The sequence below is a fragment of the Tyto alba genome, unplaced genomic scaffold (genome assembly GCF_018691265.1).
Source record: "Tyto alba isolate M040663 unplaced genomic scaffold, T.alba_DEE_v4.0 Super-Scaffold_44, whole genome shotgun sequence".
In the NCBI taxonomy this organism is placed as follows: Eukaryota; Metazoa; Chordata; class Aves; order Strigiformes; family Tytonidae; genus Tyto; species Tyto alba.
Window position 1 is genome coordinate 5,812,519 of NW_024881320.1, and position 25,778 is coordinate 5,838,296.

At 41.5% G+C, this 25,778-nt stretch overlaps 1 protein-coding gene across 1 annotated transcript in view; it reads right to left on the reverse strand.

The window, feature by feature from the left end:
• Positions 1-24,099: 24,099 nt before the first annotated feature.
• The window catches only part of SLC15A4 (solute carrier family 15 member 4), a 30,042-nt gene continuing 28,363 nt past the window's right edge, over positions 24,100-25,778 (reverse strand). Inside the window, exon 8 of the mRNA XM_033008165.2 lies at positions 24,100-25,472. Within this exon, the coding sequence (XP_032864056.2) occupies positions 25,324-25,472 (149 nt within the window). The 3' untranslated portion in view covers positions 24,100-25,323. The remainder of the gene's footprint in view (positions 25,473-25,778) is intronic.

Consider the following 25,778-nt stretch of genomic DNA (forward strand, 5'->3'; position numbering starts at 1 on the left):
GAGCTGAAGGAGTAAGGTAGAAACAGTTCCTTCCCCCAGTTAGTTCTTTCTGCTCAAATTTGAGCAGACTGAAGTACAGCTTACAAACTGAAGTAATGGCAAAAACACACCCCCAGGTTACCAAGGATTTGTAGCTTTAGGCTAGAGCAGACTGTGTGCTTCTACCAGATTTCTGCTTGGTAGAAAGGCTAAAGTGATCGAAGGCAGAGCGCTCTGCTCTGTCATTACAGCTGAAGCTTTAACTCTGTCACTGATGACAGATGACTTCCCTGCAGGTTCACAGCTATTTAGTCCTTCTTAAACATCCACTTGGTCTAATGGATGGATTTACTTTTTTTTTTTTTTTTTTTTTTTTTTTTAAAGCATATATGACTCTTCTGAACCATGTGCAATGATTTTTCTACAAATAAGCCAAGTATTCTTTTGGGTACTCTAGCAGTATTCAAGCCTTCATAGTCCATACAAAACAAACCTTGGAAAAAGCAAAAAGAGATGCTGTGTAACAGAAAGGTGAAAGAAGATCTAAAACCAGGCAAATTAGGACCGGGGGTGAGGGGCAAGTAAAAGTACCACCATGATCTTTTCAGGAAGACTGAATTGTGATCAGTCTTCTGAAGTTTGATTGCTACTTCTGATACTCTTTGACCGTGTTTCTTTGTGACTTCACGTATGTCCGTTATCTCATCTCTGCCCCAGCTGCTGAGGTATCTTTTCTCCTTATTCCTGACTCTGCTCTGAATAATTTTACAGTTTTATTCTCTTTCTTCCATTAAAAACTTCTGGGATCTGTTTTTTTGAATAAAGATGTTGACCAAAAAATTTAGATCCTGAATGCCATTTGGGCTGAAGTCCTACTGGTGCCAGCGCTATCTGCAGCCTGTGACACATCCCCCATGAAACCTGCCTTGGAGTTCCAGCCTTGGTGACAGGTCTTGTGACATCTGGGCAGCATTCGAAGCTCATTATGCCGCTCTATCCCCATGCCCTGCACTTAGTTTGATCTTGTCCATGGCATCTCTTAGGGTGTTTCAAAGGGTCTCATTGTAGGCAGGATTATTCAGTCAGTGCCTGCAGATAATGGAACATGAAGGCTGGGACCTGAGCACTGACACATTTGTCTGGCTTCTTCCTTCTGCTCTCACCAGGCTCTGTTCACTCGCCCTTGTCACTGTGTCAGTCTCTTCTGTGTACCTCTGCCCTGGACACTGCCTATAATTACTTTCACACAGGGTCATAAATACATCTCTGCTGTGTTCAGAAAGCTTGCAGCAGTGTAAATAAAACCTCTTTACTTCTTTTAGTGCCCTGTTACATGCATGCTTAACTCGGCTGAGCTCGAAGGGTGGCATATGCAAAGTGCATCTGCCATGCACATACAAGATTGGTTAATTCCAGGAGAAAGCCATGCAACATGTAAGAGAGGAGGTAATAATTTCAAGCCATCCAGAAGATCATGTAGCAAATAAGTTGAAATCTTGCTCTATCCTTATTGGTTTTATATGGAGTATTATTAGAATGTGGTTTCAATCGCTCTTGCAAGCAGAAACTTGAGTCCTAAACTATCCATCATTTCCAGATTTTACTTGGAAATATGAGAAACCTTTCTTTTCAACTTCAGGATTACAACTATAAAGCTGGTTTGCACCACTAATATGGTGTTTTGGTAAACATATGGAAATTTCTGTCATGACTTCTATGAATGCATACGATCTCTTATTTAATTGGGCAATAATTTTTATCATCATGTACAATAAGTAACAAATTTTGCTATCATCTTCACTGCTCAGGCTATTAAAGGGAAGCCTTAACCTGTGCATGCAGTGGGTGTAATGGGATTCCCTCTTTCCTCACTCAAAAGCAGAAAACTTGGCAAAACTTAGTAGCAGAGCGCTGTAGGTGTGAAGGGATGGCTGCTTTTGGAGAAAGATTCTGTTGCATTTAGTAATCAGGAAAGAAAGGGAAGAGTCAAATACTTAGTCCCTCAAATCCCTGAGGTAAATCTGCTGATGAAAACTTTGTTCTACAGTATTTTTGCCACAACTCTGTGTGTGTACAAACAAATATTATGCTGGGGTTTGTTTGATTTTGTTATAGTTACAAAGTGAAAATGGAAAATATTGGCAGGTGAAGGAGGAAAAACTTTATGGGTAAAATAGGTGGTGTGGTGTTGATCGTGTAGGTATTAGCTTAATTATTGTGCAAGTGCTTTCTGAAAAGAATTGTAAAGCAATCTTCTATCATAAAGTAGATTAATTTCTGTACTGGAAGTTCCACATTGTCTTAAATCAGTTGTAGTGCATTAGATAATAGAAGTAAAGCAGTGGTTTGTCTGAAGGTATAATTCTCCTTGATGCAGCTTCTTCACTAAGTGCCTTCTTGAATCTGGCTTGGCTTGCATTTAAAACCTTTGTGAATGAAAAATGCTTGCCTCAAACAAAAACTTTGACTAAAACAAAAGCTGTTTGAGAAAGTTCTGTTTATTGTAAAACTGGAGGGTTTGAAACTCCTCAATGTGTAGCAAGTGGCTAGAACAACTGAGTAAGTTTCTGGAGAGATTCCATGCAGCAGGTGAACGCTTTAGGGTTGATTCTGGTTTTATTGCTCTATGATTGTTTCTAATTATTATTTTTGTTTAGTTGTTAGGGATCGCTGTTCTTGAATGCACTTCTGTAGAGTCCTTGGGCAGCTCTGGCTCGTGCTGTTCTAGCCGAGCATGACATCTGTACCCAGGAGCCACCTCCTTGGAAGGGGTGCTGGTGGATAGATAGGGGTACGCGTGGGAGGAAAGCTTTTCCCAGAGAGGCTCTTGCAGAATTAAGAAAACTTGAGGGGAGGCAGGCAGCTCCCCTGCTGCTTCTAATAATAAAACAAAGCACAGAGGAGTAGAAAGGAGTTTTGATTTTGATTTCTTCCTCTGCAGGATTTAAAGGTCTTTAACGAGTTGGCAGATGTTAGTGGAAGTTACTTTCCTGTGGCTTCAGGAAGAATCTGGGCCTCCCTGTGAAATCTTAATCACAGGACTGACTTCCTCAGGGAAAAGGATACCACGGAGGGCAGGCAGGAGTATGGGTCTGTCAGCTCCAACCCTACTTCAGTTTGGTCTCATACTTTATACCGAAGAGTGTCTATATAATGTTCAGCCAGCCAAAAATGCAAAAGCTTTAAAATTAGATGAGCAGAAGACATCTTCTGTTAAGAGACTGACACTTTGTCTCATGTGAGCTGCTGTGCTCTCAAGCTGGAAGTGGAGTATCCAAAGTCACACGTCTGAATTGTGGAGGAGACAAGGGAGAGTGTTAAACACTGTGTATTGATCTGTGTGTGCCTGACTGCTGGCCTCTGAGCACAGCCCCTGCCTGGCCATGCGGGATCACTCGTGCACACAGGGCAGAGCTATGTGGGGCTACTTTGACTCAATCCCACCAAGGTCAGGAGAGTTTTCACTGGGCTGAAGTGACCTGCTAGTGTTTCCCAGCCTTGTTCATGCTCAGCAGCCTCTCAGCAGTTGTGAGAGCTCTGCTATAGCAAAGGGACAGAAGATGTGATATCTGAGACCAGGCTTTTCTTTACTGTGGACTTCTTTATCTCCAGGGTTGTAGCTTTATGTCATGGTCAGCCTACTTGGAGCTTCAGTTTCTGCTGGACAGAGACACATATATTAGGTGCTTTAAAACAATGAAGAAGTTAATTAAATAGTATAAAAAGCTGACTGTTTGTCCCTTTTAAAATGAAGGGAAACTGAGGCTGAGGTACAAAATTGCTTTCCTCAGCATCAGGTGGTCCAGAGCTGCTGCAGAGTAAGGATGCATACCTGGTCCCTGTGCCCTCTCTGTATACCTTGAGCAACACTGCCTCCGGTTGCAAAAACGTGTTTGGGGTCCTGTGGCTGACCTAGAGCAAAATGACTTTACAGAATGTGCAGGCAGTACCTGCAGAATGTATTTTCACTGCAAAATACTCCCAGGTTCAGCCACTGAACAACTCCATCAAATCAGAAGACCTCTCCCTTCTCCTCCCCACCTGAGAGTCTCTTCAGAAAGATTACTACCACAATAATTCTGCTTCCTGTCACAGAGGCTTCACTGCGCCATAAAAATGACACCTTCTGTTGTGTGCGTGTGCTTCTCTGACACAGACACTTACTCAGCCCTGCGGGGCCAGCCTCATTTCCCAGCTTCAAAGCATCATCTTCTGTCTCCTTCATACATCATCACCAGCAATGCACAGATATTAATAAAATTCAGATGGAGAGAATGATTATTGTTGGCTATGTCAAGTAAATTTAAATGGTTTTCTCTCTTTGGTAAATCACACCCAGCAGTCTTATTTCATAAGTTATGCTGACTCCCTGGGACTGGAAGGTTGTGACTAACAGCTGTTGTTTTTACAAAGTGACTTGCCTTGGCTGGAGGAAAACAAAGGCAGATAAACGTAATGTGATTTGCAGAGTTGCTTATTGGAGGCTTGTCAAACGGGGCCATCTAAATCCCAGTGATAAACGTGAGCAGTTTGCTGGTTTGGGACCAACAGGAGCTTTTTGTACTGTCAAGTTCAGCTTCTGCTTTGGAGAAAGCAGCTTGTTCTCATCTGCGAGCACCCTGTATTCCCCCTGTAAGTGGCATCAGATGCATGTATTGAATTAAATCCCAAGGCTTTGATTTTGGACGTAGCTGTCTTACAGGAGATAGAAAGCACATTGCAAGTGGATTGCGGAAGGCTTCCTGGAACTGAGTGAAGAAAAGCCTTGTTTGGTACTTATCTAGTGTCCACAGGAGGACAAGGAGAGAGGAGCTGCTGCTCAGTGATCTCCAAGTCTGCAGCGATGCCCAGCCTCCCAGGGCATGGCAGCTCTGCAGTTTTCTCAGCTGGGTGTGGTGTTTGCATTTTAATTCAAAGCTAAGTTGTGTCTTAAAAAAAAAATTACAACCTAATGGTTATCTAGGACCACCAAATGTAAGACATAACCTTGTTCATATAAATAGACTGCCTGGCCCTGAGTTGTACTGAATTCCAAGAAAGTACTTTTTGATGTGAAGTATTTAACAAAAGAAAACACAAGTTACAACAAATCCAGGACTAGGAGCTTCCAGGAACTTTTGTCAAACAATAATTTCACCTGTTGTCTGGACGTTAAACCACTACTTCCTCCCAGCAGAGTCCTGCCCTTCCCTATTCCTTCTCAGTTCTTCTTGAACCCACCACCACTTGCTTTACCCAGCCAATTTATTTCTTTTGCTCTCTGTGCCTGGCATAATGTACAACAGTCTTCACTGAGATCAGCTGGTGACAAGCTCAGAATATCTTTTGGCCTCTCTTAAACTCGAGGGAGCTCTCACGGCTGGCTGCCTGCTCGCTGTCCGGGGAATGCTGCCTTTGTCAGTAAGTGGAGACCTGGGTGCTCAGCTCACTGCCAGTGCTTCAGGCTCCTGGGAGGTTTGGAGAAGCTGGTGATCCGTGCTCCTTGCTCAAGGCTTCTCTCTTTCACGCTTACTTGCCTCAAGCAGCACTAACAGCACCTTTTGCTCTGCCCCCATCGTTTCATTAGGTAGTAACAAGCCATCCAGGCACTTGAGTTGGAGACTTTGACACTCAAATTGTTGCAGTGGTAAACTTGTTCCTGCACAAGAGGCTTGTTGCCATCAAAGCTTCTTGTAAACAGTCTTTGTAATTACAGCTCTCTACAGCTGGCTGAATTTTCTGCTTGACATGCTGATGGCCTTAAAAATTAGGAAAGAAAACAACTGCTAGAGAGCTAAAAAGCTGCTTTCTAAAGCTTCAGCGTGTCCTATAGCTTGTTGGGAGGGTTTTTTTTGTAATTCAGTTTTAGTTTTCACTCACTGACCAAACTCAATAGCTAGGTGGCTGGCCAAGGGGGTTTTGTCTGAGGTTGACCAAAAACTACTTCATCCTCCCCTCATCCATCCCACTAAATCAAGCTCACTCTTGGTTCACTGTTTGGTTTCCTTTTTCTGATGTGAAATGAACTGTTAAACTTCATCTTGTTTAGACTGAGAACATTCATAAGCATAGCTATTGTTTTGATATAGATTTTGATCCCCAGACTGTTCAAATAGCTCTAGATTTTTTTTGAACTGTACCTGTTAGATGATGGCTTTTCAGAAAAGAGGTCTCAAACCACCTGTACAGAGATTGCTTTGCAGAATGTGACCTGGCAGATTTCTAACTTGAGCGAGACCCTTCTCTATTTGTTTCCCAAGTGAAACCAGATTTATCCTTTTGCTTTTTTTAAAAATATATATATATATATATATATATATATCCCTTCCCTCTCCCAGATCTGCACTTAAAACCACATTGGATTGATTGGTTTCAGCAACTTGGACTATCTTAAACTTGGTCAGATTTAGAGTAGGGTTAACTTGATTTGCAGGAAGGAAACTTCATGGCATAGAGCACCCTGTGTTTAGGTGGTGCATTGAGTCATTGTGACTATCCTCGAGCACTCAAACTCCAGCGTGTGACACTGCTAACCTTGGAGAGGGATTATGTTAAAGCGTGTTGCTTTTGTACTGACTAGTGTTTTGACAAAAGCGTCCCCCAAAAGCAGACAATGACTGTGTCAGGATTGTAAAATGGAAGAGAAGATAAAAAGAACTCATAAATCTTGTGAGTGGGGTGATGGGGAAAGGCATGCACTTCAGGGCTGCTTCTGATTAACAGCTCAAACCCAGAGTACCCACTCAAAATGTTACGGTGGCTCCTCTTTTATTTCAGCACCAGCCCTGAGCAGCAGTAATGCAGTTAGCCAAGTGGAAGGCTTAACTGAGTTTTCATTTCTGAACTGCTCCCCAAGAGGAGGGGAAACTCTCAGCAAGGTGACAGCAAAGCAGGAGCTCATAGTTCTGCTGCACATCTCTGTGATTAATAGTGCACTGCAATTTCAAGAGCTGTCAAGCAAGCACCTCTTGCCTCTGCTAAAAATCAGTGTTTAAATAGGGCTTCTTGCTGTCAGTATTCCTGATCTTATTTGGTATTCAAGGATGCAAAGAGGAACATAAATAATTTGATATTCATACTGACAACTCTAGGCACTGCCACAGCCCCAATTTCAACAATGTAATGGACAGTATGTTATCTCATAATGTGCTTTGAGATCAGAGCTGATTTAAAGGTTATTCATCCTGGGAGAAATTATGCTGTAATTGAATTTATCTTGCATTTATCTATTCGAGGAAACATAACTATTGTTTAAGGGAGAAAAATACATCAAGGAGCTAAATTTTTATTATCAGTTTGTATAAAAGATACAAATTATCCCAACAACCTTCCTCCACTGAGCTGTATTATTTGCTGCATAATAGAAATTCAGACTGGAAAATAGGGACTTCTTTCAACAGATAAAGCTCTACACTTTTAACTTAAAGGTTGGCTGAAGATGACGGAGGGGCAAAGCAGCACGGAACATGGAAATAACCAGTTTAATGTAAAATGAATTAGAAAGTAACTGTCTGGGATTTAATGGAAGAATAAACGTTCAGCTGTGAAACATAGAAACGGAGCTATAGCATCCCCAGCTTGTGAAATGGGGGCTAGTGCACCTGGTGGGGCGAAAGGGAAGATGGTGACTCCTGTCTGTGTTAGCTGGGAGGAGCCCTTACGCAGGTTAACAGATGGGGAAAGAGAGAAGGCACTGACCTCTGAGCCGTGTTGCCCCAGGGCTACTCATAACCAGCCTGTGCTGCCTCCAGGGCATGCACGGTCTCCCAAACAAGGTGGCCTGGAAATGGAGCAAGAAGTGATGACTGAGTGTCTTGTCTATCCTTGGCAAGTACAGCAGCATGCGGCAGCAGCGGAGCAAAGCTTTCCCTCTTGGGCATATCCAAGTGCTTGGCCAAAGTCGTTGCAATGAGCATAGTGGAGTGAGAGGGGTGAAGTGACAGGACCGGAGATATACAGTAAACTTGGGGCAAAGCCAAAGCTGGAAGGTAGGAACAGGCAGCACGTGCAGTGTCGGGCTGTGCATGGCTTCAGTGGCTTTGAGTTGCTGGATTTGCACAGAGGTGCCCCGGCACGCTGTTTTCCAGGAGCAACCCAAGCCCTGGCTGTGGTGTTTTCCCACAGTGGCCAGACCTGGGCTTGGACCACAGGGCTTCTGCTTGTGAGCTGTGGCAAGTGGCCCAGGGGCAAGGGGAGGATGCCCTTCTGGGTACGACACTGTCTTAGTCATTTCCTGGGGGGCTGTTTCAGCACATCTAGCTTTGAGGCTTCACACATGGGACTTCTAGAGCATATACAATGTTGAAAAATACTATGGAAGAATTGGACATCATTTCTATGACCAGATTATCTCAACAAGATCTTTTTAAAGGGAAGGTTGCCCTTAGCTGCTCAAAACAGTCCTGAATGTAGGTCTCTATCTTGGTTTACTTGCCCAAATACTGTAATTTTGATAAAGGGAAAATAATTCATTTACCTCTGAGATAGCAAATTTTATGCAAAATTTCAACCATATGGTACAAAAAACAGCTGAGGGATTATAGCCCTCAAACCAGGCTTTAAAAAGAAGTGATAGGTTGCTACAAAGCTGTCACTAGCACTGTTCTAACAATGGAAGAGTTATTTCCCTCATTCACTTTCCTATTCCTTATTATTTATCTTCCTGTTCTTTATTATCCATGTCATTTCACCTCTCCTACTGCTTGTTAGAACAGACGGAAAGGAACTTGAGCCTCAGGAGCAGCAGAATTTCATGCTTTGAAGTTCTGAAGAAAATTCACGTTTTACTTAAAAATATTCTAAAAGATGCAGCAGCCTGGGACGCTGTGCATCAGATTTGCTCCTGTACCAAGAAAAAAATTTCATCGATGGCCTTGATGGCTCTAACCCTGCTCATTGCTTTGGGAGTTACATGCTTCTGGACACCTGCAGCCTTGTGGGTTCGCTCTGGCCTCTGACATTCTCCCTGCTGGGAGATTGGTTGTGAGTTTCTGGACGCAGAGTGGGCAGGGGACTGACTGCAGCCTCTGGAGAGGGGATCTGGCTTTGGTGCTCCCTTTTCTCTCCCTTTCTGCTCCCTCTAATCCAGACTCTTCCCAGGACCGCACAGGAGCACAGTCTGTACAACATTCTGTACAGCCCCCCCGAGATGTCGAACTGTAGTGCTGTGGGGTTCCTCGCTTGCTTCCCTCCAAACCTTCCCTTCATCCTACCAAAGATTATTTGTAGGCCAGCCTGTGCTTCATGTCTTCAAGTCCTGCTTTAAAACTGACTGTGGGACAACAACACTCAAAGTGGGTTTTGTCTGTTTTTTAAAATAGCACTCCAGCAAAGTATTCTCGCAGAGCTTCTACAGCCTGAAGTGATTACATGAGCATTGAATGTTATTTTAGTGGCACTTAAGCACAGTCAATATTTGGACAGTATCAAGAAAAAAACAGCAGCCTGAGTGATGCTTACACACAGAGAAGGAAGAGCAAGCCCGCTGTTTGTCCTCTGTGTTCAGGGATGCTCCCTGGTGAGGCTTTTACCTTTATGAAGACAATCACTATGAAAATGAAGTGTCCTGAAAAATGCCAGCTCTCGGAGGCTTTCAGCTCCTCAGAAATAATAAAAAGGCAAATAGATGACAGAGAAGCCAGCAGTCCTGTGAGTAACCTGCCCCTCCTTCGCTGTTGATGGGGCTGAGCCCTGAGGTGTGTTCGGAGTTAAGGAGTCCCCAGGCTTGGGGAAGTGCAGCGGGGAGGAGAGAGGGCAGGGAGCGCTGGGCAGGGCTCTAGGAGAGCTGACTTGAATTGGCCCTCCAAGCTTTCTAGGTGATCTGGGCAAATTCTTTACCCCCTTGGGTTCTGCACATGGGATGTAGATACAGTGTTTGCTGTCTGATATGCCTGTCGGATGAAAAGTGACAGGTTAGATTATGTGCTTGTACAAGGTCAAGCACAACTGAACCATTTATTCCCCATTTTAGGATTGAAGATGGTAATGGGGGGAGGGAAGCTGAATTTTGCTAAACTGCCCCACTGAGCCTTTTTACCTGCTTAGAATGGGTGGTACTCTGCTAATGTGTGGTTCTCCTTGCCAACTTAGATTTTGCCATGCTTGTATCCTCACCTCTGCTCTTGAGGCTTATCCTTCTTAATGCAGAGAAATTGGTAATAGATAGGATGAAATGCAGAGATCTGATCTCATGTTAGCAGGAGTGTAGGCTGATCCTTCTGAATGTTTAAATTATTTTTTTTTTGTCAAAAGAGAGCAGTTTAGGTCTCTACTTCAGAAGGTCTGTCTCTGTTCCCTGGGGGACAGACAGACACAGGCATGTGCCAGCCAGGTCTCTTGGAGGGAACAAAATGGGATCCTGTGACCTCCAGATTTGCATGAGCATCCCTGATCAGGCTGCTTTTCTTTATTTTACTTGTGCTACAATCTGTGATTGCAGTGTTGTGGCTATGAATGATACAGGTGGAGTATGCATGGGTGAAGTCTAGGCTTTGTTTTAACAGGGGGAAAAACATTCATCTATCTCTTATATACATTGATTCAGTTAAAACTTCTGGGATAGTGGAAGTTAATGAATTGGCTGAACTGTACTTGTGCCATCAGTGGAGTTCAACTGTCCTCCAAAATATTTTTTTTTTCCAAACAGCCTTTCCAATATTATTCATTAAAATAGCTTTGCAATTTAATGCATCATTGCTTCAAAATGACCATAAACTCTGAAAGCACACCCAAAGCCCAGATGATTTTTAATATTTTAACACATGCGTTTTCATGTCTTAGTTCCATGAATTTCTGCCTTGTTGGTGTCCCTTCAGGTGACAGCAGCACTCAGCTTTGCTTCATGGTTCTCACAAAACACAGCATAGCATAGCTGACAAGCAAGAAATAGAGAAGCAAATGCATTGACTGTTACAGAGTAGAGCTAGAAAATCAGTTTGATGGAAAACAAAAGGAGAATACCTCCTGGTATAATGAAATTTGCTAGTGGCTAAGCAGTTATCACCTGAGCTGCCCTAGGGGAAAATGAAGTTTAATTTCCCAGCTGGAAAATTTCACCATGATGTTAGTGAAGGGTTTAGGTGGAAACAGTTGGAGGGAAGGAGAATATGTTTCCTTCAAATACTTCCTATTATACAGATAGTGGACTGATAGCAGGGACTCTTACTCATTCTTTGACTAGAATTTCATAAAGTCTGGGAAGACAACTCCTGAGAGGAGAAGCTGCCCCTGCTTATTGAATGGTGCAGCCACAAAGAAAGCAGTGTTTTGGCCTTGGGAATGGAATAGCAAATGGAATAGGTAGGATAGCATAGTCATCACAGGTCTGTAATTTAAGTATGACCATTAAGAGAAAGCTGGATTCCCACCTTATCTCTGAAAGAAGAGTTGAACAACTGTGGAACAGTTTGGGGAGGTCCCTGAAGATGATGCACTTCTTGTGCCAGTTGATCCATTCTGGCCACCTACAACTGGGGAGCTGCTCTCCAAGATGTTCCAATGAGAGGGGTTCACAGCAAACAGGACTGAAGTCCAAAGAAAGTCCTGCCACAAACAAACAAACCCAGAAGATGTCCTATAGCTGTTTTTTTCTAGAGAGCCTGAAGCATCCAAAATACAGAGAGAGTTCCCTGCAAAAGTCAGCAGACACCCCCATTGCTGCCACCAGGAGCGGGTGGGCTCACCTAACGCAGTTAAGTGCTTGGAGCTGGACCCATGCACGCTCCGAAGGCAGTTAACAACCCAGGAGGGCGAGTGCTAAGTGTAGGCAGGACGGCACACACAGCCTCTACCCGACGGCTGGCGCGTCAGAGTGCCCTAGTGGTAACAGGCTTGGTGCTTGACTGGGGAGAATGGCACAAATGCAGATCACCACACAGGGTGTACTGAAGTGGCACCAGAAAGGCAACATGAATATGCAGTTCGCAGGGGGGAGAGTGTACGGAGTGTCGGGAGGAGATAACACCAGGCCAGACTTTGACTTACGCTCATTCAGAGGGGAAGCTTTTCCCCCTACCAAATCTGGCCGAGGACTGTTGATGCATGGGCTACGTGGAGGGTTTTGGACTGAATTCCCTGGCACAAACAAGGTTATTCAGAGCATGTGTGCTCTGGACTTGGCTGTTTGGTGTAGAAATCCTAAAAAGATATATGCATTGCCATGCCATGGCCTTGTCCCTATTTCTGCTCTACTAAACTGTACAATAGTACTAGATACTCGGTCCTGCTTCTTTGCAACTGAAGGTTGAAATTCTCATGGCTGATTTACATCTGACGTACAACTGATGGTGCTGAGTGTAAGTAATGAGTGCAGAATAATATGTAGTTGTAAGCTGTGGACTGGTGAGTGCAGAGAATTCTATACTCTCATTTTGGATGAGAATAGAGTACGGAAGAGGTTTCAGTGGCTACTGAGGCTCTGCAGTCCATGGCCAGGTTTTGGTTTCCAACAGAGCTATGAAAAAGCTTTAATCGCTACAAGAATTTCACGTGTGGCTGTGTTAATTATTTATTTATCTCTTACTTTGTCACATTTGGAATAGAAACACAATAATTACCTAAACCAGTGATTACAGTTTATGTGAAGAAGTCTTGAATCTGACAAGATGTTGATTCTATTCTAATTCTTAGTTTAATCCCTTAAAACAAAGACTTTCAAGGTGCATTAACACATTAATGAATTGAAGAGAGTCTCAGAATGCCTGTCAGATAAATCAGAATCATTACACCCATAATACAAATGGGGGGAGCTAAGGCACAGATAATTGCCACAGACTTATTTGACCTTGAAAAAGTAATGTCAGGAATCAAATGGAGGTCTTCCCCATCCCTCCCACACCCTCGAGGCACGGTGGTGGCCTCCAGATGATGCTGCAGTGTGAGGGCCCCTCTGCCAGGCTCTGCATAGCTTGTGTTTTCATGCCTTGACAGGAAAAGCTCTCAATGGGTTGTGGAGTGACTTCCACAATAATAACACAAAGTCACTCATTTCTGTAGTTACAGTGGTATTTCCATGGTGACAGAATGTGTTAACAGTAGAAGGGAGCAAAAAGTTGGTCTGAGCAAAGATCTTGTGATATTAAGTAAAGAAGTGGATGTTGCTGAAACTCAGTGTACAGCTGCACCTTGGGCTATGGCTGCTGTGCAACCCTTCAAGGACACTGAGGCAGAGGCAGTGAGAAAACAGTTACTTTCTGAATTATAGCTGAGATGAGTGGTGAATGGCTCCATGGCTCAGCATGGAGAAGCTGCAAGATGTGTGTGAGTAGATTGAGGCCATTCTTTAGTGGGTGTTGGGGGAAGAGGAGGAATATTCAGCTTGTGCTGAGACCAAGCTTCTGTGCAGTTGTACCACACTGGTAGGGAGAGATGAGGCCACTTGCTGTCATTCATATGTGTAGGATTCTGCTAAACGGGAAACAAGTCAAAATGCAAATAAACGGGAGGTTTGGTCAGTCTCAAGTGCAGCCTCAGGCTTGAGAGCCCCCCATCAGCAATATTATTGTTTTGAGGAGATCCCTACCAGATGAGTCAGAAATGTGCTAAGCACTGAACAAGCAGAAATCCCGAAGTGTCTATTATTTCTCTCTAGACACACACTTGGCTTACAGAAAAATGAGAGTGCTGGGGAAGAGGAATGCGATGACAGTACGAAAGACAGCTGAACTGTTTGCCAGTTTTGTTTTTATAAGCATATCAGCAATAAAGGGTGAGCTCGCAGAGGCTGATTTCGGCGAGAGGCTATAAATACGAGTTACCTTTTAATTGTGAGCAACTGTGATGGACTTGAAAGAGAGGGGATGGATGGGGAAAGGGCAATGGTTCTCTTCTGTCCTGAAACGCTTCATCCCTCAGTGCTGCTTAGAACAGGCTGGAAGCAATGGCCGGGGTCCGGCCGCAGGCAGCCTGGGCTGGTTCTCCTGTGTGGCAAAAAGAGCTCTGATGCAGCAGCCTGCTGGGTCATGACATCAGGTTCAAATTCAGCAGCTAGGAATTGCTGACAATGAGTTAAACCTCTCTCGCACCCTGGCGAAAGCCTACGGGGTGCCGGCTGCGTGCAGAGCCCTCAGTGGGACCTCAGCCCCATATTCCTCCCGGGCTGGGATGGTGAGGGGCTGGGAGGCTGAACTTGAAATAATGCCACTGCTGACGTGAGAATCAGAGTTCAGAGGTGGATTTGCCCAATGACAAGGTGTTGGCCTGAAAAGGTTTTACTTTATCTCGGTTCATGAACAGAATTCAGCTGATTTTATTTGAGAAAAAGCAATAGTGGAACAAACAGGCATTTTCTAATACCATTTGAACCTGCTGTCTATTTTAATTTTTATCTGTTGTCAACAGTGATGGCTTAATTGTAACTGTCAGCTTCACTAGATAGTCACTTTACTATGCTCACGATAAACAAATCTATTTTAAATCCTGGCAACTAGGGGCAAACATCTCTATAAAATATCTAGAGCTGGGTGAATGCCTCAGCCAGTCTCTTCCTCCTCTCTGTAAATCGCACTTGAGCACAGTGTTCTCGCTTTTGTGTTCTCTTCCCACAGATGCTCTAGTTTTGATTTTTGTTGTTGTTTTTTCTTTTTTTTTTTTTTCCCTGGCAAATACAGGACTCTTAAGTGGGTGTAAGGAAATGTTAATATGAAGTGAAGTGTTTTTCTTTCATGCCTGTCCTTGAGCTCCCAGCCTCCATCAGAACTGGATGAAAAGACTAAAAATGTTCATCTGCCTTCCTTTTCCCCATGTACTTCCCCACAGTAGATGTGAAGCATTACCAAAACTGCTGTAATTTTAACAAAGCCTAATGGAAAGCAAATGACCATTTCTCCAATACTACCCCATTTCCCACATAAAAACCCCCCACCCTAAAACCCACTACAAAACAGCTTCCTCATCACAAAACGTTTTTTTTTTTGTTTGTTTGTTTGTTTTTTTTTTCCTTCCCCTCCCTGTACCTTGAGGAAACTCAAGGGATCAGGCTACAGCAGACAACTGCAGGGGCTGCATGCTGAACTGCTGTGACTGAGATGGTGGCTCTGCTCCTCATGGTCTACCATTTGACACCTGAATGGGTTTCAGCAGTAATAATGATTCTGGTTTGGGTTTTGGCTTTTTCTTTGTTTGTGGGTTTGTTTGTTTCTTTTGGATTTCTTTTTTTTTTTTTTTTTTTTTTTTTTGATAGGCAGACCTTTTGCTTTTCAAGTATATGAGCAGTCAGGCAGTCTTGGTTTCCCATCTGCAAAAAAACCCTTTTAAACAAAGAATCTGACACCTGCTGCATAAACCTGAATTGTATAAAAGACTCAAAACAATATAGTGTGCCTCTCACTCATAAGAGCTAGTAGCATCCTTAGCATCCTACTCCAGATAGAAAAGTCTAAGAGCAGGTCTGGCTTGCTTTAAACATTCCAGGCACCACAACCTCTTGGGAGCCCGCGTCATTCTTGCCCGTGTGCGGGCAAGTCCTATCACAGCGCTCTGCCTCGTCACATACCGTTACCCAGATGTCATTCCGTGGCCACATGCTCTCTCTTGCTAGACTTGCATCATGTTCAGCTCACATGAAAAAGCACCTCTCTTGGTGAGCCCTTAGCTGCTCTCTGAGTGCATAAACTCCGAGCACATTCACCAGGTATGCCCGCTGTGCACAGCGCTGCTGCTCACGGGAGGATTGCGATCGCCAGCTCCGTTCAAAGCACTGACCCTGTTTGCAGTGGCTGTGGGCTGCGTCCCCTTCTCCGACACTGCTGTTGACTGCAAGGACTCCTCTTCCTTTGCAATGTCCCCTGAAGCAATTTCCACGTGTCCTTTCACGGAGTGGGGAGCTGGGGGGTTGCATGCAGGGCAGCCAGGGACCAGTCATAGCACCTGTCCTTGACTGCTCATGTCTGCAGCTGGTCTGTATCTCTAAATTTTATTTCACAGGCCTATTTTAAAGTGCTACATGTATATGAAAAGCAGACAATGGGGTTCTCTGCCTGCCAGGGACACAAATTAGGTCAGAGAAGTGAGAATAATAAAATAGTTTAATATGCTGCAATAGACACAGCAGATGTTTAACTTTTCTTTCAATAAAAATGACCCCATATCATTTTATTAACTTCAGGGATGCATTAGTCTCTTTTTTTTTCAGAAAGCAGAAGAAAATACATCTATTGTAGCAAAAATTAAAGAGGAAATTGAAGGAGGATGTTGTCATGGCATGTTTTCCCACTCCATAGTCTGTAGGGCTGAGTGATGCAGTAGCACAATTTTAATTAGAGGCAGCTCCTGTCAAGTTTTACTCATATGTGTAAAACTAAACAAAATTAATTTGAACCCTGAATTAGCTGTATTTTCCAAGAAACATGAAAATCAGGCTGCTGGATTCAGCATATATTAACTGCTGAGAAATCACGTAAAGTTTCTTGGAACTTTTCTGGTGTATACATAGGCAGGCACACTGCACGTATGGACACACACAGGTAAGACCACTGATTTTGGTGATAGCTAACAGTAGGTAGGGTTCCACTGATAGCCAGCTGCTGTCTTGGGTAGGGAAATTTGCAAAAATTAGGACAATGTAGAATCTGCAGATTATGTCATACTTTCTTTCACTACAGCAGAGGGGGATACCAGGCTGCAGTGTTTGATGCTTGAGAGCACTTCTTCCCTGCTCAGCTGGGTTCACTGTGTTGGTCAAGTAATGCTGACTGTGAACATAAACTCCCACTAACACCAACTTTCCATGGTTTGTGGAAAGAACTGATCTGGACAGCAGCCTCTAGAAAGCCACAAAACATGCTGAGCTTTGGGATCACAAGTGCCCCTACTATAAAAATGCAAATGCTTATTTGCAGGATCAGGACCTGAACTCTGGAACACACCCATACGGGACAAATCTCTTTTCATGCAAATCTGCATTAACATACATACTCTTGCTTCAGAAAGCTGGAGATGAGCTGAAATTATTATTTTTCAAGATGATCCAAGTGCTTTCCTTGATCTGTGGAGTGAGTTTTGATGTCTTCCTCTCTTACCTGAAAAGGCTATTTCACCACATTCCAGCGTGACATCCTTATAAAAATATTTGAAGTGTTCCAGCAGTAGGAGAGTGCTTTGCAAAGCACACATTTATTTTAAATTATTGTAGCATTTCACACTTTTACAAGTACTTGAATTTGGACAGTTTTTTATCATATAGGACAATTTCATAACATTTGAGATCATCAAATTTGAGTGGGAATTTAGAAATTAGGAGGATTGTGGACACAGACAGTATCATTTTTGCAATTATTAAATTTCTGAAAACCTGTAACACATGCACTGACAGGCTTTATCCACCATCCTCCACTGTTCCTGGGCTCAGTTAATACCTGTAAATGGTATCAGATGGCTGCACAACTGACGTGTGAGCTGCCATGACAGTTAGAGGGGGAAAATTGTAAAGGTTAAACTACCAAGATTCAAGTCTGTTGAAACAGAACTTAAGTGCTTCTCTAGACCTTTAGTATCTGTTTGGCCTTTCTGAAATACAAAAATGCTTTAAAATTCACTAATTTTGCTTATTTTATGACTTAATCACTTCTCTATGCTGATCTGCTACCTTGACTCTAAGTTCAGTAAGAGTGAATTGCAGCAGTTCAGTTATTGCATGTCTGTTGAGCTCCTGTCAGTAGCTAAGGAGGCTCTCAGCCTGCTCTCCAGATGATCTGGTACAATGCAAAGGCTACTTGTGACACAAGGGAAACGTCTGTGTTCAGTTCTGTTGCTTCACAATTGGGAGATTAAAATTACATGCAATTAGCAGGGGCTCAGCTGGTGACCACTGAGTTGTCAGAGGTGGCTCAAACGTGTCTCTAAGCTCTCATTCGTACTATGAATGCTTTTTTCATGCAAAATAATTCAGATAAAACCTGGTAAAACTGGTAATCCATGCAGAATAAGTAGCAATAGGAGGAGTTAGCACAGAACAGCTATTGACAGGCTGATCTTGATATTCTCCCAGATATCTGACATTGCAGACAATCTCCAACATAAGATGTGTAGACCCTTAGCCCATGACTACTCCCTCTACTTCTTTATTCTAATCTGATTTAGACTTAACTCTTCAGACTAAATCACAGCAGAGACTCTTTGCACCACCATATCCAAATGACCTCCTAAGTAATTTTTTTCATAGCTTCACATTTGATGGATGAGGCAGACCAAAGATGTTGTCCAATGTTCCCATCGTAACTTACAAATCTAAGGTTTTGTTTTGAATAAAAGTTATTTTTATAATCTGCATAGCCCAGACTGTACACCTATAATTGCTGTAACAAGGGGTTGTGTAATCTACAGCAGTAAGAGAAGGCAGGTATAACTAATCACGTAACATGACCACTACTGGGTTATACCTCATTGTAATGGTACAAAAAAAAAAGCCCAAGTAGTACCTGTATTATCTATTAGCACCAATGTTAAAATAAAACAAAGCATGGCCAGTGATTTGTGCATCTTCTGCAGTGCAGCTCTGACAGCCCTGTGGAAGTACCTCTGTAGGATTTTCATGCAGCAACAGTGAAGAAATTAGAATATGCAGTAATAATAAATTAATTTTAAAGTTACTCACCTTTTAACTATATATGACATTGTAAAAGCTTTGGTTACAGCAGAGATCCCCTCTGCTGCTTTTATTCTACTTTTTTTTCTGCCATTTTAAGTAATTTACCTCTTACAGTGCTTGTGTTGTATTTACAAGCAGAGGAACACCTGGTTCATGTTTCTGAGTTATGCCTTTGAGGTGAAATGTCTGCTGTTTGAGAGTAATCATCTGCCTCCCTTTAGTCCTTCAGACTTTTAAGTAGAATCATTTGGGTTGTTTTTAACTCATTTCTGGAAGAATCAAGATTAAATTTATCCACTCTTAAATTGCAGACTGCAGCATCTAGAAGGTTCTTTTTTATGCCAAACAGATGAAATAAACAACCAGTTTGTTTCATCCAGGCTAGTCTGCAGGGTTTCAGACCTTCAAAAATTCAACCTTTTGAAACTTCTTCAGGCTTTTATGCCTCAAGACAGACCTCAATATGTACTTGCATAGAATACCACAGAAGTTGAAAGCTTTTGTCTGTAGTGAGCCCAAGTGCTATGGTCCCATCCGTCAGGTCTTGTTCCACCTAAACCTGCAAACATAGCCCCCACAGAGGATTGCTTGTCTATTTATTTAATTACTTGGAAGAGAAGGGCACATTCCCTCTCTTACCACAGGAACTATAATCTCAAACCCAGACTATCACCTCTAGTCATAAACCACCTGCCATAACACTGTGCTGCTGCTAAGGCCTTCTGTGCCAGCTGGTGGATGGAGGCAGCAGAAACAAAAAAAATGACCAAACCCAATGAATTTTGTAAAGTAATGGCTAATTTAATTCCGTCTATCAGTGACAACTAATACAATATTAAATTCTCCATTAAAAACCTAGGAAATTTTGAGACACCTAGCAAAACCCACATTTCTTTTAATTTGTGATGAGCTGACAGACATTTACATGGTATAGAGGTTATCAATCAGTAATGTCTTAAGAAACAAGCAGAAAAATTCCTGGTGTTTAACATCAGAGCAATACTGGAATTTGCTGAAGTCAGTGAGGGCACTCACATTTATCCAGCCAAGAGCTCAATGTTGAGGTATAATTGTTGTTATGAAATAATACTGAGTTATCAAGCTGTCAAGGAGTACTTCACTGGCACTATGTTACACTGGAATTAAAAAAAAAAAAAAAAAATCAGTAACTTTACTACTAGAAATGCTTTATTAGCATAGCTTTACTTTTTAAACCCCTAAGTAAGATAGCCAAGCCAGTGGTCTGCAACCATCCTTAGCCTTCAGACAATTTTCTAATGTGACAGAAAAAAAAAGCATTTCCCCCAAATGTAGGGACAAAGCTCGAAAGAGAAGTATCATATCTGTTGTAACAACACATGAAGTTGTGCATCTGCATATTTGCCTTATGCCATCCTTGGACTGACTGCTTTCCATTTTCTATTACCCTTCTCCCCAGAGGTCGCAGTGTGTCACTAACTGAGTGGATAGAGCTTACCCAATGCTTGGGATGTCTTTCAAAGGAAAGAACAAGAATTTAAATGTAAAGTTGCACTTCGCAGGCATCACTGGGATCTCACCCATGTTCCTTGGCTCCCAAATTACTGCCATCGTGCTATCCTCTGCCGAGCTACGAGCAGGATGAAAACTCACTTCAAAGTTTACCAGTGTGTCATTTTAATCATTTCACTCTAGGAACTTAATCCAGATTTTCCTGTGCAGGATATTAAGTTGCCTGATGACATTAGGAAGTTGTGCTTTAACTCTGGATCACTTTGAAGTTCTAAAATGTGACATTAATTAATCAATGGGAACCTTTCTCCACATTTTTATTATTGCAGGGCCCCACTAGCCCTTATCTTCTCCCTCAAGCTCCTTCATCCCAAGTCTGAGCAGATCACTGCTCCTCACAGATGTTTAGTTTACAGACTAGTAGTTTGTAGCATCTTGCCTGACAGTAAAGCCATTTGTCATTATGATCAAGCTAATAGTTATGATTACTTAAATATGCTATAGTCATTTTGTGTTGACACACAGTCTTAACCAGCTTCCATACCTACAGCAGATAGAACAATTCAGGATCTTAGGGTCTCCTGAGAGTTCAGAGTCAAGAGAAAAATACTCTTGAAAAGGTGATGGGATAGATAGGAAGAGATTGTGACGTACAACATTATACGTGCAGAGATAGTGAAGTATATCTCACAGCTTTCAGAAAGCATGGTAGCTGTTTGAAGTTCCATCTTCAAAAGCCTAAGCAGTATTTACTTGTTTTCTCTTGTTCATTAAAGTGTTCTATTCCCTGTCAAAAGTGATTTATGGACTCTGTTGTATCACTAAATCTCATTACTAACACATCCTAGTAAGGGGAAAGAGAAGTCTTATCAGTAAAATACTGCATGGTAGCTATTCACCAAAGGAGAGGAATACTGTATTGGAGTATGTCTGTGCTGCAGTCTCAGTGTGCCTGCAGTTTGCATGGACTAGATCCAAGACATGTACTGTCATCTGCTCTGATGCAGCAGGGCCAGCCAAGGATCGTCCATACCAACTTGTGCTGTGGTTCTTCCAGCCTGTACCTAGCTAGCTCAGGACTGTCTACAGAAAATGCAGTCACAACTCAGCTGAGCACAGACACTCATTCCACTAAAGGACATCCATTAATGGTACGTTCATATTTTGAGCTTATTCACCGTAGGATAATGTCCTGATAAAGGATGCATGTTAAAGAAAGATAAAAAAAATACATATAAGAGTATAGAATTAATCAAAAAATTGAAAGAAAAGTAACCTTTCATCCTTTAGGGTATAAAGTAGCCACTTAAAGTTCCTCGTTATTTCTGTTCTGATCATTCTGCAGTACACTAGGTTATTTTCCCTCCTTTTTCAAGCATTACTACAGCCGCTGGCAGACTGAAGTTAGTGGGATGGATTATAATTAATTCCCAATTCTGTGCTTGTAAAAGTGTAATGTTTTTCATCCTTCTTTATAATCTCCTAAATTCAACAGACTGTAGGTTAGAGATTACTAGTCATGTAGTAAGACTCATTTGAAAATCACTGTAAGTGGATCCAATTACTATATAACTAGGTTTTGACAACTATTCTTTCCACTGACTTACAGAACAAAATCTATTGTGAATACTGTAATGGAAAAATTAATTCCAAGATGGAAAGAACTATTAAACAATACTGTGTACACAACATGAAAAAACAGCCAACAGCCAGATCATATTAACTGTCACTAGGCAATCTGGACTCAAAGTACTGTTCATTGGTATTCTGAACTTAGTGTTACCTGGAGCAAAGTGTCTATTTACATACTTATCATTTAATAGCTTCTGACCTCAGTTCTCCTCTCTATTCTTTCACTGCAGTTACATCCTTGCTCTGGGACCAGCAGGTATCATGCTCTTAGGTATGTGCATTATTCCACCATCAGCATTGAGCGTCAGTCTACAAATTCTCTGCTTCCTCAGAAATGAATCTGCATCTCAAACTATTGACAGTTCAAATGGAAAACATTGTAATCTGTTTCCCCAGAAGGCTTGTCTGCAGTAACATAACTTGCCCTGCATATAAACAAAATCACTAGGATAACATTTTTCAAAAAGCAGTTTCAAACACAAAAAAAAATGTTAGTAACTCCGTGCATCTTTTAATACTGGCTTATTGTTAAGCTGAAATCTTACCTCATAAGTGTCAGCCCTGAGCAACTTTTGTTAAAAAACAAACAAACAAAACACCCAAACAAAACAACTCGTAGAGTTGATTGCAGACTTTTAAAGGAAATACTGATGGATGCCTCAAATAGCGTAATTAAACTCACTCTGGAGGTTTATGTAAACAGAATAAATGAAAAGAAAGACTTCCCTTCTCTGAGGAGGGATATTCAGTATAGACTGTAGACACAAAGTTGTGAGAAAACAGGTCTTGCTGTACTCTTGAAAGATCCACAATTAGATGAGCAATGCATCCACCTTATAATCTAAAATGAAACACAGGGTCCCAGGCAGTTATTCTTCAGACATGATTAGATTATAGCTTGCATACACATTATAAGGCACACGCTTATTCTATTCATAATTCTTTGTGAGTAAAAGTAATGAACTTTAATCAGATACCTGCTCTCATGTTGAACAAGTATTTACTATTCAATGTTGTGCTTTGAATCTAGACAGCTGGAAAGTCAGAGGCTTAGAAACATCCATTGGGGTGACTCCTGTCAGATCTTTCTACTGCACTGGAACAATTTAAGAAGTGAATGTAACTAAACTCAAACTGTACGCTCCAAGGTATTTCATTAATGAGGTGCAGTGCTCAGTCACAAAGTTAATTGATTAGTCTTATTTCTGTGACTGGAGTGGAAACACTAAAAGATAAGACGGGGAGTAAGAATCAGCTAAGTCTTTGAGTCACAAAAAGGCCTTATCCCTTTGATGAGAAGTGTCAGATTAATCTTCATAAATGGTCATAATTACTTGTGCCTGGATTTCAGCCAAGTCATTGCAAATAAAAATTAAATTATACAACTGATTGCATGTTCAGTCTCATCTCCAAAGTGTTAGAACCACCACAGCCCTACAGAAACATGCAGGCATTTCCTGTATGCTTGTAACAGGGTAGAAGATATTTGCCTAAATATTGAGTAGGCTAAACTAGTATCTATTGATTGTCTTTTTCCTTAAATAATAATTTCACTAAAGCTTGCCTGCACAGTTACAGTTACTGTTAGACACATAGTTTCTTTGGCAATCTGCAGATTAGTCTCCATTCTTCACTAAACTCAGTTTTAACTGTAAATGGCAGACCTGTATCAGATAGGAAATGTATGAATGTTGTTGAAAACTTTATCTTGGGGAAAAAATAATGCAATTAATTAAGTTCATTTACTGGAAAAGGGATAAGTACACAGACCTCAAAGCTGATGACATCCAACACTAGAAGCAATGCTCCTCTTGGAGGTTCTGAGAATAGGACTAGTCCTTGAGAAGAAGGAACACTTCTATAAACCAAAATCTTCATAAATCTAGTAGAATACTACTTAGCAGGCACAACCAAGTTCTCTCCTGTGATTATATATTGGAAATTAATGAAATAAACACAAAACACCACAGATTCATTCCCGTATCAGAAGTGCGTACCTGGAACCGCATACGTTCAAGAAAGGAATTATTTGGTCCCTCTATGTTGCTTATGCAGCTTATACCACCTTGATATTAGGCTTTTTTAGCTAGTTATAAATGGGATGTGCCAGAAACATAGCATATGGAGCTTTAAAAACAAAGTCAGAAAAGGAAACCAGCTTTTCCTCACAGGAGATGTTGCTTACTTTTTTTTTCATCAGTTATTCCAATTTTAAATCATACTAAGTAATGCAACAGATGAAGCATTTACACTGATTTATCTTGGCAAAGACAGGGCAGCTTGCATACTGCTATATTATCTGACAAAACTAAGTGGATGCCAGTGTACGTTTAGAAATCTAATGGCATTCCACTGTATATTTAAGAAATAAAGGCTAAAGAACAAAATATTTGTAGTATAATTTTATTCACCTAAAAACAAAGAGTCAAAGGTCACAGCATAGAAGTTAATTTTATTTTGTAAACGCATTAAAAAGATGTCCATGTACAAAAGGACATTTTAACAATGTAAATGCAGACAAAAGAACCTATAAAAATTCAACACATTAATAAAAAGTTGAGGTTTTTATTTTCTTTCTGCATAATTCCTTGCATCTTCCATACCTGTCTGCATACAATCTTAAGTACAATTGTTAGAATTATTAAAATTCAAGAGGCTGAACATAAAACCATTTGCTCTGCTATAGGAATGTGTTGCTGAAAGATACAAACCCTGTAGCATGTTAGCTAGAAGTAAGACACAAGACTGAAGGAACTGGCTGAAAGGCTTTAAATTGTTATTGCGCATTCGTCTTCTGAAAATTCAATCTCAGTTTTCCTTCTGCAAATACTTAGAATATTCCTTAGGGAAGCAACAGCATTAGACCGAACAGTACTTTGTCAAAAGATGTATGTTTCCGTATTATCCTAATACATCTAATGCAGATTCAAAAATAAAAACATTGCTGAAGTAAAACCACTTCAGTCCCAACAAGTGTTCATTGTGCACCAAAATGTACAGCAGCTGTATAACAAGCTACTGTGACATAATTCAGTCTTCAGTATTGGATATTCTTGACTGTAAGTTTGGACTTATGCCCTTGAGACACTGTCCAGTGAAAGGTCAATTACAAAACTACATTTCTTCTTAATCTCAGCTAATCTGCAATTCAATTTGTCCCTGTTTCTCCCCCAAAAATGATTCTCAGGATTGAAAATTTATTCTTGTAACCGCTACTTGAGGTTTCTGTAAAATATTTTCTTTCCTGGGTCCTCAACATAGGCTTGAGACTGTGGAGTGTTTCTCTAGATCCACTGTTCTTCACCAAGCAGAGTTTTTCAGTCAGGAGCAATCCATATCACACGTGACTTGTTATGCTCAATTTCCAAGTGTGAGTGTCCCAACTTTCGAGGGTTAAGTAAACATCTCACAGTTAACAAAGAGCAACTTGAATGCCTAGCGTTAATACACTTCCAAGGTTTGTGTTTGTCCTCTGCCAGGACGTAGTGCAAGAAACGAGCCCTGCCAACATAAGGCACTTACCTACGTTACACAAGAGGGAGCAGGGGCAAGAACTCTTGTAACATGCAAGTCTAGTCAGAGTCTCACTGGAGAAAACGTCAGATCTCGCAGACTCAGGGTACGCTGCCACTTCATTGTGTGCTGCTGTGTAACAGGTATCAGATCCTCCCATTGGCAGCCACTTCATTCATCTTTGATTTTTGATGATCATATTTCACAGAAACAATAAGGAAAAGCAAGAGGGTTGCTCCTTGGATAGCAGCCAGCAAAAAAAAATAATAGTTTAATTGGCAGCCATTAATATTACCTAGAAAGAATTGGGGAGAAAAAAAAAACATTAGTAAAATTTATACAAATAAAAATGTCAATCCCTTCAAGCTTAAGCAGTGAAGACTTTTCTGCAAAACATGGGCAAAACCAAATCAAATCACATTTCTATCTGACAGCATAGTTCATTTTTAATTATCCAAAGCAAAGGATGGAACTTCTGAGGAAGATGTGCACAGTACAGGGATTGTTTTCTTTCGTGCTTCAGTGCCTTAAACCAAGTAATGTCCCTGAAGAAGCTAATATGCTGTTACTGAATGATTTCTTACTTACAAAAAATTGCTGG